Below are 16,483 nucleotides of genomic sequence, written 5' to 3'. Positions count from 1 at the left end.
GCTAGTAAGTGTCTACGGCTGGGTTCAAACTCAGGTCTTCCTACCTCCAAGTCCAGCACTCTAACCACTATATCATCCAATTCATCTTTTCTTCTAATTTAATACTGATGCTGGCTCACTCTAAGCAATCAGTGGTCTGACTACATACAGGCAGCTGATTAAAAAATGAATCACATGTCAGGAACTAGTCATTTCACATCTGTAGTAAATTCCACTTTTTCTAACATAGTTTGATTCTTACAATGTCCAACAACTTCCCATCATGCTCTTGAAGAAAGGATTCATACCATACAGGCATGAAGCATCTGAATAACCTACAAGCCTTTAGCTTCTTTCATTTCCTAACCCCAAACTATATTCTCTAACATTTCTGTCATTCTCCCCATACCTAACACCTTTGAACTGAAATCACTAAGTGTCAAGGTTTATACTGAATTGGTTCGGATCCTCCAGACTTTAGAGGATCTTGTCAGATTCCTTGTAGGAATTCTCTACTTCTTTAACTTCTGCAAAAGATGTAGATTCGTAAGCCACAATTATCTTCATGATGAGCTTTTTTCTCATGTTTATTTGAAGCACTCTATGGCAAGATGATCAAGGGTTCCAGGAAATGAGCCCTTGGGCACCTGATGAAACAAATGCCACTAAGTACTAAATTCACCTCACATTTTAAGCAATTTTCAGGCTGTAATTTAGAATGGTGTAGTGGAAAGAACTAGGAGTCAAGGAACTTGAATTCTAATCCCAGTCTGAGCAGCAATTCAATTCAATTTAAACATATATATTTATTAAGTGCCTACTAGGTACACAGCACATGTGATAAACTGAGTTTAAACAACCCAATTCACCTTTTGGGGCCTAGTTTATTTATCTATAAAATGAGAAGCTGAACTAAATGAGCTCTCATGTCTATTCCAACTCTTAATATTCCATGATTCTACATTAGATGGTAACACCTACTAATCAAATATAACATTACCAACTAGCTCCTCTAGAAAGTATAGATGCCCAGGCAGAAAACAATAGATTTAAGAACTGGAAACTCTGCCAATGGAGTCAAGTAATTGCTAGATATGAGAGATGTGTCTTTGGACTGGGAAGGCTGACTGAGGCTGATTCTAGGAGCTTAGTAGAATAGGGAAAGCGGTCCAAAGCACCTAGTTCTAAACACAAAGCAGACCATGGGCTTATCTGCCTTTGAGACTCCTTATTCATAAATATATTTTTCACATGTCTATTGAAACATTTCCTTTTTGTGGGAATGCATTTCTAATTTTATCAATGACAGGCATGATCAGGAGGCCTGAGTAATAGTCCCAGCTCTGCTACTAAAAGTACATAAAATGGCCTCTAATATTCTTATCAACTCTTTGATCCTGTGATTCTATGACTTTGTCATATATATCTTACAGAATTACTTGGGAAATAATCACTCACAAGATTTTCTGTTTTACCCATATTCCTTCAAGTCATCAACAAGCATTTATTTTTTAATGTATTTATTTATTTATTTTTCATATTCACTTCCATAAGATTTTGAGTTCCAAATTTCCTCCCCATCTCTCCCCTCCTCCACCCCAATATGGCATGTACATTGATATAGCCTCAACATATACATTCATATTAAACCTATTTTCACATTAGTCATGTTGTAAAGATGAATTAGAACCAATGGGAGAAACCACAAAGAAGAAGAAACCAAAAAAAAAAGGAGAGAGAACAAATAATATGTTTCTATTTGCATTCAGACTCCATAGTTCTTTTTCTCTACGTAGACAGCATTTTCCATCATGAATCTTTTGGAGTTGTCTTAGATCCTTGCATTGCTAAGAAGAGATAACTCTATCAAAGTTAGTCACTGAATAATGTGACTATTACTGTGTACAGTGTTCTCCTGGTTCTGCTCACTTCACTCAGCATCAGTTCATATAAGTTTTTCGTAAGTCTGCCTGCTTATCAATTCTTATAGCAAAATAGTATTCCATTACATTCATATACAACAACTTGTTCAGCCATTCCCCAACTGATGGGCATCCCCTCAATTTCCAATTCTTTGCCACCACAAAAAGAGCTGCTATAAATATTTTTGCCCATGTGTGTCTTTTCCCCATTTGTATGATCTCTTTGGGATACAGACTTAGAAGTGGTATTGTTGAGTCAAAGGATATGCACAGTTTGACTACCCTTTGGGCACAGTTCCAAATTGCTCTCCAGAATGGTTGGATCAGTTTACAACTCCTCCAACAATGCATTAGTGTTCCAATTTTCCCATATCTTCTCCAATATTTATCATTTTCCTGTTTTGTTATGTTAGCAATCTGATATGTGTGATGTGGTACCTCAGAGTTGTTTTGATTTGCATTTCTCTAATCAATAGTGATTTAGAGCATTTTTTCATATGACTATAGATAGCTTTAATTTCTCCATCTGAAAACCGCCCGTTCATATCCTTTGACCATTTATCAATTGGGGAATGACTTGCATTCTTATAAATTTGACCCAGTTCTCTCTTTTAGAAATGAGGCCTTTATCAGATGCTGGTTGTAAAATTCTTTCCCAGTTTTCTGCTTCTCTTCTAATCTCAGCTGCACTGTTTGTGCAAAAACTTTTCAATTTAATGTAATCAAAATTATCCATTTTGCATTTCTTCATGTTCTCTATCTCTTGTTTGGTCACAAATTCTTCCATTCTCCATAAATCTGACAGGTGAACTATTCCTTGGGCCTCCCAATTTGCTTATACTATCAGCCTTTATATCTAAATTGTGTACCTATTTTGATATCATTTTAGTATAGGTGTAAGATGTTGGTCTATACCTAGTTTCTGCCATAGTATTTTCCAGTTTTTCAGCTGTTTTTGTCACATAGTGAGTTCTTATCCCAGAAGGTGGAGTCTTTAGGTTTATCAAACAGTAGATTATTATAGTCAATGACTACCGTGTCTTGTGTACTGATGTATTCCACTGATCTACCACTCTATTTCTCAGCCAGTACCAAGTAGTTTTGATGACTGCTGCTTTATAATACAATTTAAGATCTGGTATGGCTAGGCCACCTTCCCTTGCATTTCTTTTCATTAATTCCCTTGATATTCTGGACATTTTGTTCTTCCAGATGAATTTTGTTATTATTTTTTCTAGCTCTATGAAATAATTTTTGGTAATTTGATTGGTATGGCACTGAATAAGTAAATTAATTTAGGTAGAATTGTCATTTTTATTATATTAGCTCGGCCTACCCACAAGCAACTGATGTTTTTCCAATTATTTAGATCTGACTTTATTTGTGTGAAGTGTTTTGTAATTGTGTTTATGTAGTTCCTGGGTTTGTTTTAGCAGGTAGACTCCCAAATATTTTATAATGTCTACAGTAACTTTAAATGGAATTTCTCTTTCTATCTCTTGCTATCGGGCTTTGTTAGTAATATACAGATGCCGATTGTTTATGGGGGTTTATTTTATATCCTGCAACATTACTAAAGTATCTCAAGTAGTTTTTTATGTGATTCTATAGGATTCTCTAAGTACATCATCATATCATCAGCAGAGTGATAACTGTTTCTTTTTTGCCTATTCTAACTACTTCAATTTATTCTTCTTCTCTTATTGCTAAAGTTAATGTTTCTAGTACCATATTGAATAACAGTGGTGATAATGGACATCCTTGTTTCACCCCTGATCTTATTAGAAATGCTTATAGCTCATCCCCATTAAACATATTGCTTGCTGATGGTTTTAGGTAGCTGCTACTTTTCATTTTAAAGAAGACTCCATTTATTCCTATGCTTTCTAGTGTTTTTTTAATAGGCATGGATGTGTTGTATTTTGTCAAAAGCTTTTCCTGCATCTATTAAGATAATCATATGGTTTCTGTTAGTTTTGTTGTTGATATGGTCAATTATGCTTATAGTTTTCCTAATATTGAACCAGCCATGTATTCCTGGTATAAATCCTACCTGGTCATAGTGTATTATTTTTGTGGTCTGATTTTATGAGTTGCTGTAATCTTTTTGCTAATATTTTATTTAGAATTTTTCCATCCATATTCATTAGGGAAATTGGTCTATATATTCTTTCTCTGTTTTGGCTCTTCCTGGTTTAGGGATCAATACCATATTTGTATCATAAAAAGAATCTGGTGGGACTCCTTTGCCTATTTTCCCAAATAGTCTACAGAGTACTGGAATTAATTGTTCTTTAAATGTTTGATAGAATTCACTTGTAAATCCATCTGACCCTGGAGATTTTTTCCTAGGGTTAACAAACATTTATGAAGCACCGACTATATTCCAAGCACTGTCCTAAGCTTTTCTAGTAGACTAGTAGACCATTGGCTCCAAGAGGGCAAGGACCATGCCACCTTATTCTTTCTGTATACCCTACAATGCCTAGAACAATTCCCCATATATAGAAAGTACTTAATACTACCGTGAAAGACGTAGCTACTCTGATCAATATAATAATCCAAGACAATTTCACTATTAACCTCCAGAAGGAGAACTGATGAATTCTGTGTACAGATTGAAGCACATTATTTTTCACTTTCTTTATTTTTCTTGGGTTTTTTTTTTGGCAACATGGCTAATACAGAAATACGTTTTTCATGACTTTACATGTATAATGGGTATCATATTGCTAAGAAGGAGTGAGAGAATTTGGAACTTAAAATTTTTAAAAGAATGAATAATTATTTAAAAAGTACTCAATAAACATTTGGATTTTTTTGTCATTGTTGAAATGTTACAAACATCCTGGGCACAGGACCTCCCAAACCTGATGGTGTCAAATGGAAACAAAATTGTTTACAAATATGCCAGGAAAAAAGACAATGTGGAGGTTTCAGTCAGGACAGAAAACGAACTGGGAGGTGGTAACAATAGAGAAAGCAATTGAGGCACTAAAGCAGTCAAAGCAATTAAGCACCAAAAGGTCTCTGACCCCCTCTCTTCCTAAAAGCAGTTCCAGGCCGGATGGGATGGATATTCACAAGCCAATAACCAATTGCCACTACCAAGTGCTTCACAATGAATATGATAATTCAGAATCACCTGCTGTTGAGCCACCATTAATTTCTTTTTTTTTTTTAAACTTTTTTTTTTCTTAAGCCACCATCAATTTCAATACAAACAGCACAGTCTTCTTCTTCTGCCCCTATACTTGAACCTGATATGTTTCTCCTCTACCTTATGGTAGTATGACGATGGAAGCAACTGTGACTTTAGAAAGGGAAACTCATGGGGAGTTTCATTATGTGCTACCACCCTACAGTGCAGCTCCCTTTCCTTTAAATATGAGGGAGAAGGGAAGGTCAAAGGAATTGCAATGGCAGCTGCTACAGCAGGAGCCCCCCTAAGAGAAGAGTTTCCTCCAAAAACTGACTTCAGTGATGCAGATTAGCTTAGAGTGGGTGATTATTTTATCTTCATGCCAGTGTTTGTTATTCACGGCATTTATTTTCATCTAGAATGAGCTCCCTTCTAGCTCATTCTATAAATAAATTTCTAAATCTCTCCCATCCAGTTGTATCAATCCTCTTTTTCGTTTTGTTTCTGTCTGAGCCAAACCCCAGGATCCTGACCTTCTCCTGAAAGGAAAATAAATGTAAGGTTCTCTTCTGATCTTAGAGGTGACCTTGAAGGTCAGTCCCTATGGCCTTGCTGCAACCTTAGCCTCTTCTGGAACACAGAGCCCAAAAAAACTGTTCTTACTGAAATTCTCACTCCTAGACAGCTTAGAAAATAAAATGCCTCTGAAACAACAGCTGGTCTTTCAGTCTTTTTGGTTACTATGCTATTTATTAGCACTACTCAAGTTTTTTTTAAATTTGAAAATCAGAAACAGAATGTGTATGCAGATTCCAAGATTATAAATAAATTAAAATATTTTAAAATAGAATAAATTAATAATGCTGCTGGGATAGGTGGCATCTGTAGAGCAATATAAGTGACTGTGTGATAAATATTTCTACCAAACCAAATTTCTTAAAAAGCAAGCTCTCATGAGCCCCTACACTTCAATTCATTTTTAAAATTCAATTCAATAGGATAATCATTGTTAAGGAAGAAGACTCCTTGCCCTGAAAAGAGTATATAACCTGGTTGAGGAGATAAGACATACATACATACATACATGCAAACAACTACAGAATAACTCTAAAACAATATATAAATGTGTGTGGACTGGTCAAAAGCATAATCAAACATACTTACCAAAAGGCAATTCAAATCTTGTATCTAACAAAATTTTATGGGGAGTTGGGTTCTTGGTTCCACAGACTTCATCATCTTTCATTAATGTTTCTGCTTCCAGGGTGGACCATTCCCCAGGGCCTTCCTAAAGGAGCATAAATCTAAAATTAAACTTTAAATTCCTTTTGTACTTTTTCTATTAACACATTTCTACGAGACCCATGACTCTATTTCTTCTAGACCCTTTTGTTTGGAAGGTAACCTCAGTAGGAGTCTTTGAGAATCATCCTTGCTCTATGAAAGCAATCATGTTTTTCTTTTATCTCATTTCCTTGCTCTTCACTTTGACTTTCCTTTAACGCAAAGGTCTTTTACCTGGGGTCTGTAAATGTGTTTTGATAAGTATGTTTCCATATAATCCGTTTCCTTTTTAATCCTATGTATTTCATTTTATGCACTTAAAAATATTATTCTGAGATAGGGTCATAACCTCTACCAGACTCTGCCAAAGGGGTCCATGAACAACCTTTTTTTTGGGGGGAGGGCCTAGGCAATGGGGTTAAGTGACTTGCCCAGGGTTACACAGCTAGTGAGTGTTATATGTCTGAGGCCAGATTTGAACTCAGGTCCTCCAGAATCCAGGGCCAGTGCTCTATTCACTGCGCCACCTAGCTGCCCCCAGAACCTTTTTTTTTTTAATTAAAAAAAGTTAAGAACTTCTGTTCTAATTCCTTTGGCTGGAACACAGTAGTTTTTACTCCACAAGTAGAAATGACTGTGCTCTCTAGAAGACTGAAAAGACTGGTGACCTTTGTCCTACTTCCTCAGAGAAACACCAGCCTAGTTAGTCTCTAAGGTTTTTTTATTCATAGAGATGGGTGGCTCCTGGCAGTTAATCTCTCAACCTGCCCCACCTAGTATGGGTTTGGTTTGTTTTTTTTTACACCTGCAGGATTTTTAGCATTTTCACATGGCACAGAAGGCTCGTGAAGGGCATCTCCTTAGTATGAAACCCTTTAACCAAAAATCGCTTTTAGATTCCTGTTCAAGATTTTCTAGTTTGGCTCTACATTCACTCTATACACACACTGTAGTTGAATTCTAGCTACTCAGTTTCTCATATATGAGTTGATACTTTCAATTAGTAAAGAGGACTGACATCTCAGGCAGAAGAGAAATGAACGAACCTCACCAATACAAACCCCAAAGAAAGACAACACAAACAACTAACCTCGTCTGACTGCCGGATGGTCTTCAATGCAATCCACACAGTGCCTACCATTGTGTCCCAAATGAGGCCTTTGTTCCATACCTCTACACTTAAACCCAGGTCCAGGCGACTGATCTCACTGATGGAAAGAAAAAATAGATTTTTGAGGAGATCTAGACAGTATGAAAAAAACAAAACCAAACCTATCTGCTTCTTACTTACATACATCATAAACCATAGATCTAGAACTGGAAGGGAACTCAGAGGACTCTGTTGTCATTTCTTAGGAAGAAATAGTCTCAGAAATTTTGATATATATCTTACATGCCACAAAAGGCAGCACAGGGTACTGCGTTGAGAATTAAACCTTAAAAGTCCAAAAAACCTGGATTTATGACCCTGCTGCAACTATACTGGTTTGTGACCATGTAAAAGTCATTTAACCTCTTGATGCCCCAGGCAACTCTTCTAAGACTATCAGGTATAGACAGTTGCCAACCTGTCTGCCAAAGTATTGCTGGAGATCTCTAAACTGGGAGTTTCCCCATGTGCATAATTTATGTAATCATAGGTCCAAACAAACAAAACATACATACATATATGTGTGTGTGTGTGTGTGTGTGTGTGTATATATATATATATATATATATATATACACACACACACACCCCTCCCCAAAACTTAACACCACCATCTGACTTTATATATTTTGTATTTTTCAAAGCACTTCTGAATTTATGCTCTCGTTTTATTCTCCTAACAATCCCAAAAGAGTTGCAGTACAGAATTGGCAAAACTAGAATTCAAACCTGTCTCCTTGAGTTCAGATCCAGTTTTCTTTCTACTATTATTCCACAGCTATCCCTGGTGATGAAGGAAGCATTTCTCTCCCTACCATCTCTCGAGGCCCATCCACATCCTAGAGATTCATAAGAATGAGGCCACATACCTGTCTGCAGGTCACAGGATTACAGGATCAGAAGTTAGGCCCTAAAGGGGATCTTAGCAGGCATCAAGTCAACCCCCCCCCACCCCATATCACACCAATGAGGGAACTAAGGCATCAAGAGAGTGATTTGCCCAGGTGCCTCAATCGATACAAACATTTAACAATTATTCTCACTGTGTAAAAAAAAAAAACCTATACTAGGTTCTGCAGGTTGAGAGATTAATTGCCAGGAACCACCATCTCTATGATAAAGAAACCTTAGAGAGACTAACTAGGCTGATGTTTCCCTGAGGAAGTAGGACAAAGGTCACCAGTCTTTTCAGTCTTCTCTAGAGAGCACAGTCATTTCTACTTGTGGAGAATGGAGAAGCATGAGCAGTAGATTAAAAACTGCCCTCACCATAGTATTACTCAGATTCTTTTATCTGAGGAAGCAGAGAGGGAAAAGGGATATTTGCCTAGTCAGAGACAGGAGCATGACAGAATCTAAGAAGAGTTCTAAGAACACCAGCACCTAGTAAAATGTTTGGTACAAACTAGGTACTTAATAGATACTGATTAATTCATTCAAAAGAATCATAGAACACAGCTGATTTTAGCCTGACCCTTGTTATCTTCTGATGCAGCCTGACTGAGAAGAACTTTACAGTTCCTGGCTGAGAGGGCTAAACGAGGCAAGCTCTACCTCTGCCCTGCAGAACAAAGGCCTCTCTATTCACAGTATTGGCAGGAGATGGAAGGAATAAGCAAGTGTCACTGAAGATAGCACCTCAGGTGAGGACTGCAGCTGAGACACAATACAACAAGCTGAAAGAGTCATAAGCCCTCCCTTCAAGGGAGAGGTCTGCTATCCCTAGTGGATGCTGGACAGCATATCATTAGGTAACTGAACTTATATAGATAACTGAACACCAGTTGGAGAAGAGTCAAAAAGCTTAGAGGGAAGTGGTAGAGACCCCCAGCAGGGAGCAGCTGAGATGAAAAACCTAAAAAAGATCAATAGAGAGTACTGAAAGTCTAGATAGTCTGGAATGCTGGTTCAATCCCTGATTTTTGTTACCCTTCAGCAAAAGCAGATTTCCCTCCTAATTAGTTTAGAACTTGTGGATGTATGGGCCATCGAGTCCAACGCCTTCATTTTACAGATTGAGGAAATGGAGACTCAGCAGGGTTGAGAAGGCTTGCCTGGTGGGGAGTAAGTAGGTCTGGAGAAAGTAGCATGATGACACGAACAGAAAATGTTAGCAGCTTTGTGGTATTAAAGCAAATTACCCCATTATGTGTGTGCCTTATCACTATGTCCCTCTGTGTTACTAATAAAGTTCAACACACTGGTAGAGGCTCAGAAGCTGTGACTTGGAGTGGATTCTGATCCACAAAGTACCTAGAACTTGGGCTAAACGTGAGATCCAGAGTAAGGGCATCATCTGGTCCAATCTAAGATACTGCGTATTTCACAAGTACTTAAAAGACCTTGCCCTATCCAAGGCTCCAAGTTTTTACATAATGAACAAAAAGCAAAACTTTATTTGATAGGCATTTATTAATCACCTACTATAGCCTCTGAACAGTGAGGAATTAAAAATAAAATATTGTTACCTTCTTTGCCCTTGAGGTGCTTTCGATCTAAGAACAGGCAATAAGATTAGATATGAACTTATAACCTGGGTAACCACGTTGTGGGTAAGTCACTTAACTTCCCTGGGTCCCAGTTTCCTTATTTATAAATAAAGATGGGGTTGGACTAAATGTTCTGTAAGGTCCCTTTCAATTCTATCTATTGTGATCCTATAAAGCAGGTAAGGTCAAATGAAGGCATTTTCAAACAATTTTATACATGTTTGGAAACGAGGAAAGCATGCTATCTTTAAGATCTCTGCTGGCTCTAAAATTCTAAGATTGCATGAAATTAACATTACTGAAGAGGGAATGGATGAATATTCATAACGGTGCTCAAGAGAAGTATGAAGGGTACAGATGGAGGATTTAAAAAGGAGAGAAATCTCTTCTGAGGCAGTAGGGAAGTCAGCAACAGAAAGATGCAGACAATATGTGCTGGGGTAAGAAGAAGCAGCATAGTAGCACAGCATAAAGTGTGTTTAGATTAGGGTGAAAGGATCTGAGTCTGAAACATGAGCCTGCCACTTACTACCTATGTGGCCTAAGGCAAGCCTACCTTGCTGAGTCTCATTTTCCTCATCTATAAAATCAGGAATTTAGACTAGCTGGCCCAGGTTATAAGTTCATATCTAATCTTATTGCCTGTTCTTAGATCGAAAGCACCTCAAGTGCAAAGAAGGTAACAATATTTTATTTTTAATTCCTCACTGTTCAGAGGCTATAGCAGGTGATTAATAAATGCCTATCAAATAAAGTTTTGCTTTTTGTTCATTATGTAAAAACTTGGAGCCTTGGATAGGGCAAGGTCTTTTAAGTACTTGTGAAATACACAGTATCTTAGATTGGACCAGATGATGCCCTTACTCTGGATCTCAAGTTTAGCCCAAGTTCTAGGTACTTTGTGGATCAGAATCCACTCCAAGTCACAGCTTCTGAGCCTCTACCAGTGTGTTGAACTTTATTAGTAACACAGAGGGACATAGTGATAAGGCACATACATAATGGGGTAATTTGCTTTAATACCACAAAGTTGCTAACATTTTCTGTTCATGTCATCATGCTGCTTTCTCCATATACCAGTTTCTAAAATTAGAAAGGAAATCTGTTTCTAAGGGGTTAAAAAAAATTAGCAAATGAATCAGGATCCCAGACTATCCATGCACAGTAACTGGTCAATAATCTCCTAATGTCTACAAAAATTTTAGGACTATCAGAACTCAGTATTGAGCCTGGAAGTCAAAAAGCATTCATTGCATCACTGATAATGATTGTTACCCATGTAAGATAAAAAACCGTAGTATGTCCTATGCACCCTTGTAGACAAAGACACTTCTTTGGATGGTGCTTGAAGTGACTGATTGCAGCTTCCTCCTACTTGAAGCTCTGCTGCTTCGGTTTATGGTCTGCTCAAATCTACCATATGCCTTTGTTTGAGAGTTTAAAAAAAAAAAGGCCCCTCCATTCCTGATTGCAGCATGGCACACTGATTAATCTCTTGATTCCTGCTATGTTCTAGCACTCAACAGCTATATGACAGCATTTGAGCTTTTGCCTCCATGTAATCCTCATCAGGAGGCTAACATCAGAGTTAATCATATCCTTTCTCCCATCTCCATCCCTATAACCATAGCTAATTTGCATTTTAGCTTTGATTTTCTGAGTTTTGTTGCTACTCTACTTTCCATTTTTACAACTGTAGTCACTGTGTATATTTTTTCTTTTCTCTGCTTTCTTCATCCTTAGACTGTTCATTAAAGAAATTTGGCAATAAAAGGAAGAAGAGTGAAATTACTTGAGAAAGTAAAAGGAGCATGACTGTGGGTAAAGAGGTCATATCTAGTGACAATTCAGCACACATTAACTTAAGCAAAGCTAATCTTAATCAGACTCAATTCCCCTTAATCTTAGTGCCTTACTTCTATTGATTATCTCTAATTTATCCAGTCTACATTTTGTTTGCACTTAGTTGTTTGCATGTTGTTTCCCCTATTTGACCATGAGCTCCTTGAGAGCTGGGCATGAGGGGTTTTGGCCTTTATTTGTATCACTAGGGCTTAATACAATGCCTGGCACAGAGGTGCTTAATAAATGCTTCTTGACTTGAATCCAGAGTCCTTGAAGATGTCAGCAAGTATGCAAGATGACAGAAGAGTCAAGAGAAATCAAAAGAAGACTCACATTGGGCCTAGGCCACAGCTTTCCACTGAAAGATAAGTGTAGAAGGTAAGAAATGACTAGACTGAGTCAGAGGCACTCTGTCTGCTGCTGGAGATGTGTATCTATGAGCAGGTACATCAGCCATGGCTCCATCCCCTTTATCTTTTAATGCTGAGTAGCTGCAAAACCAAAATGCTTTGAGAAGGGAAAAAATGGGGGGGAGGAGTTACTTTGAAATAACATCCACATTGCCAACAGAGACTTCTTTAGGCAGAACACAATTTGTTCTCAATAGGCTGACAGGTAGAAGATTGAATTAAAAGAATAATCAGCTACTCGTACTTGGCAATGACAGACAGTAGACAGAGCTAATCACCAGCCACTCTTTTACATGCCTAGTTGACTCTGATTCCTTCTGTCTCTTCTCTTCTACCCCTTTAATTTAGGGGTACAGGAGTATTGAATCTTAATGCACTCCAAGCCTATAAGGAGATGCTAAGATGACTGTAGCTACCTAGTACTTTTCTTGAGCCAAAGGTAAGTATCTGAAACCCGAAGCTTGAAAGCAAAAGAAATATTAAATACAAACACCAACTTTTAAACATTTATAAAACATCTTCATCATAATAGCTAACATTTATATAGCACTTACTACATAGCACACGGTCAGGCACTGAGCTAAGCACTTACAATTACAATCTCATTTGATCTTCACAATAATCTGGGAGGTAGGTGCTATTATTATCTCCATTTTGCAAATGAGGAAAATGAGGCAAACAGAGGTTAAGTGACTTGCCTAGGGTCACATAGCTAATAAACGTATGAGGCCACATTTGAACTCAGTTCTTCCTAACTCTAGGACCAGTTCTCCACATTGTTCCACTTAGCTGTTCCTTTTCTGCCTTTCTTGAAAATACAAGCTGCTTAACTTAAAGCATTATTTTGTTCAAAATAGTAATGAACTGCTTAGAGAAAAAATCTTAATAGAGCTAGAGTTCAATTAATTTTTGCCCGAGACTGTTATGTAATTCAATAATTCTGGATGAATCACTTCCTAAATGGGGATAAGAATCTCAAATATTAATGAAGTTTTAAAGATAACTGCAACCCAGGATCCAAGTACTTAGCTTCCCACACCCACTCCCCCACACAAACCTTTTAGAGGTAAAATATCAAGAAATGAAGAATGGGTGGAATTACAGAAGTAAAGGTGGCAATATGAAAAACAAAATAATCTTCAGCATTTGGTTACTGTATACTCTCAAATAATTGTTACTAGCTCTAATCCTCCAGCTACTGCAAGACTTTACTGATACATTGATATATACCTTCATAGAACTAGCTCTTCCACATAATCAGCTACTTAAACATTCATAAATATACTTAATATCAATAATACTTAAATATTCATAGGGATATGATTTTCCAAAACAATAACATACTGAAAAGTAATAAAATGCGGGCAGTGTCCAAGGTCATATTAGAAAAAGACTTCTGTGATTCTGATGTCAAGCTCAGGAGAATTTTAAAGTCCCAAAAGTCTTTGATGAGACATTCAGGGGAGGGGAATAAAATCAGCTAAGTCTGGGGAGTCTATGTTTTGTTTTTAATTTATTGTATTCTGAACCTAAGAAATAAAACAAGCATTTCCATAACATAGTAGAGCAGAAAAAAGATGATTGCACATGAAACTACAAATCTACTATGTACAACTTTTTATTTCCTTTAAATATATAATAAAGTTACCATATTTATTTTTTACTTTTCTTCCCTCCTCTTCAACCCACTTTAGAGATGGCTACTGTCAGACACAAAGGGGTGTGTGTGTATGTAAAACCATTCTATACATCTATTTATCAGTTCTTTCTCTGGATGCAGATAGCCTCTTCCTTCATAGGTCTTTTGTAGTTAATTTGGGCATTTGTAATAGTCAATTATGATTTAGTTATTAATAGTTATTCTTAAAACAATACTGCTATTACTGTATACAATATTCTCTTGGTTCTGCCCATGTCACTCTTCATTATTTCATGCGTCTATCCATGTTTTTCTAAGATCATTGAGCTTATCATTTCTCATAGCACAGTAGTATTCCATCACAATCATATACCACGACTTTTTCAGTTATGTCCCAATTGACAGTATTCCTGCAATTTCCAGTTCTTTGCCACCACAAAGAGAGCTGCTATAAATATTTTGGAACATATAGGCTCTTTTCCTTTTCCCTAAATCTTCTTGGGCAATAGGACTAGTAGCGGTACTGCTAGATTAAAGGGTATAGGCAATTTAAAAACTCTTTGGGCATAATTCCAGATTGCTCTCCAAAACTGTTAGATTAGTTCACAGTTCCACCAACAATGAATCAAGGGACCTCATGTTGTTGATGAACACTAACTGATTTAGTGTTAAAGAATTTACTGTGATTACCCCTACAGAGACCACCTAAGAACAATGCCTTTTAGACTTAAAGTCTTTTCCTACAAAACAGTAAAGGCTGGGCGGAAGAGGGGAAATGATCATGCAAAGTACCCATGCTAAAAGATTATTCTACTTCAGAGTGTTTTCATTAAAAATATTTCACTTACTCAACTATCCATAAGGGCAAGTACAACTTTGACACAGAACAGCTCTTAGTAATTTCCTTCCCAATTCCAGTTTACTCATGAAAACTCACAGTAATGAGATTCTCATTCCAGAAAACATAATATATAAGAAACGATGAGCAGATGGATTTCAGAAAAACCTAGAAATTCTCATGAACTGATGCTGAGTGAAGTGAGCAGAACCAAGAGAACATTGTATACAGTAACAGCAATACTATGTGATGATCAACTTTGATAGATGTAGCTCTTCTCAGCAATACAACGATCTAAGACAATTCCAAAAGGCTCATGAGGGAAAATGCTATCCACATCCAGAGAAAGAACTATGAAGTCTGAATGCAGATGGAAAGGTAGCATTTTCACCTTTTTTGCTCTTTATTTCTTTCTCATGGTTTTCCCTTTTGTTCTGCTTCTTCTTTCATAACATGACTAATGCAGAAATATGTTTAATATGATTGCACATGTATGACTTATATCAGATTGCTTACTGCCTGGGGGGGGAGAAAAAAGTGAAATTCAAAATCTTATCAAAGTGAATGTTAAAAACTATCCTTACATGTAACTGGAAAAATAAAATACTACTAAGAAAAAAAAGAAAACATAATAACAATATTTTAAATAGATGCCACCTTACCAAATACATAATCTCTAGGATTTGTGGGATGAAAAGTTTTTAAAATAGAGAAACTTAGCTAAAGAAATAAAAATCACATGGGAACAGAATAAGACATATGTCATTCCAGCTGTCTTGCCTGCAGCTAGGGTTATTACTCTTTGCAGATACTGTTATAGTTTACATAGAGAATTCTAGTGAACTAAAAATAAAACTAATAAAAACAATTAACAACTTTAGCAATGTTTAAGGATAGAAAATAAACCCACAAAAATCATCATATTTTATTAAAAGCCAACCCCCCTAAAAAAAACCCCAAAACCCAATACCTGACAGAACCTAGCAGGACAGATATGAAGAAAAATTCCATTTAAAACTATAGATGGTATAAAATACTTGGGAGTCCACCTAAGATTCACACAGGAACTACACGAACACAATTACAAAAGAACTCTTTACACAAATAAAGACAGATCTAAATAATTGGAGAAATATTAATTATTCATGGATAGGTAAGCCAATAAAACTTACAATATCACCTAAATTAATTTACTTATTCAGTTAAATTTCAAAAAATTACTTGCACAACAAAATTCATCTGGTAGAGCAAAAAGTCAAGAATAACAAAGGAATTAATGAAAAAATGGGAAGGGAGATCAGCAATACCATAACTCAAACTATACTACAAAGCTATAAGCATCAAACCAATTTGGTACTGGGTACGAAACAGAGAGGTTGATCAGTGGAACTGGGCAGTTGGACAGTATAGTGGATAGAGTGCCAGGACTGAAATCAGGAAGACTCTACTTTCTGATTTCAAATCTGGCCTCAAATAGTAACTGTGTGACACTGGGCAAGTCACCCTGTTTGCCTCAGTTTCCTCATCTGTAAAATGAGCTGGAGAAAGAAACGGCAAACCATTCCAATATCTTTGCCAAGAAAACCCCAAATGGGATCACAAAGAGCCAGATATGACTGAATAATAACAACACATGGAAGCAAATGAACATCATAACCTAGTGTTTGATAAACCCAAATATCCTAGTTTGGGGGGCAAATATTCACTATTTGACAGAAGCTGTGGGGAAAACAGGAAAGTAGTCTAGCAGAAATTAGGTGCAGACCAGCATCTCATACCATAAGCT

General features: G+C 36.8%; 1 protein-coding gene across 4 annotated transcripts in view; it reads right to left on the bottom strand.

Moving 5' to 3' along the window:
- Positions 1-16,483, bottom strand: part of UNC13B (unc-13 homolog B) — a 315,105-nt gene that overhangs the window by 195,840 nt on the left and 102,782 nt on the right. For all 4 annotated transcript variants that reach the window (XM_020977063.2, XM_020977069.2, XM_020977064.2 and 1 more), the window contains exons 4-5: positions 7,418-7,535; positions 6,208-6,331 (exon numbers count right to left, since the gene is read on the bottom strand). In XM_020977063.2, coding sequence (XP_020832722.1) covers positions 6,208-6,331; positions 7,418-7,535 — 242 coding nt within the window. The remainder of the gene's footprint in view (positions 1-6,207; positions 6,332-7,417; positions 7,536-16,483) is intronic.

This window comes from Phascolarctos cinereus, unplaced genomic scaffold (assembly GCF_003287225.1).
Source record: "Phascolarctos cinereus isolate Bilbo 61053 unplaced genomic scaffold, phaCin_HiC Scaffold_4;HRSCAF=312, whole genome shotgun sequence".
Classification (NCBI taxonomy): Eukaryota; Metazoa; Chordata; class Mammalia; order Diprotodontia; family Phascolarctidae; genus Phascolarctos; species Phascolarctos cinereus.
This window is presented reverse-complemented; position numbering and strand designations above follow the sequence as displayed.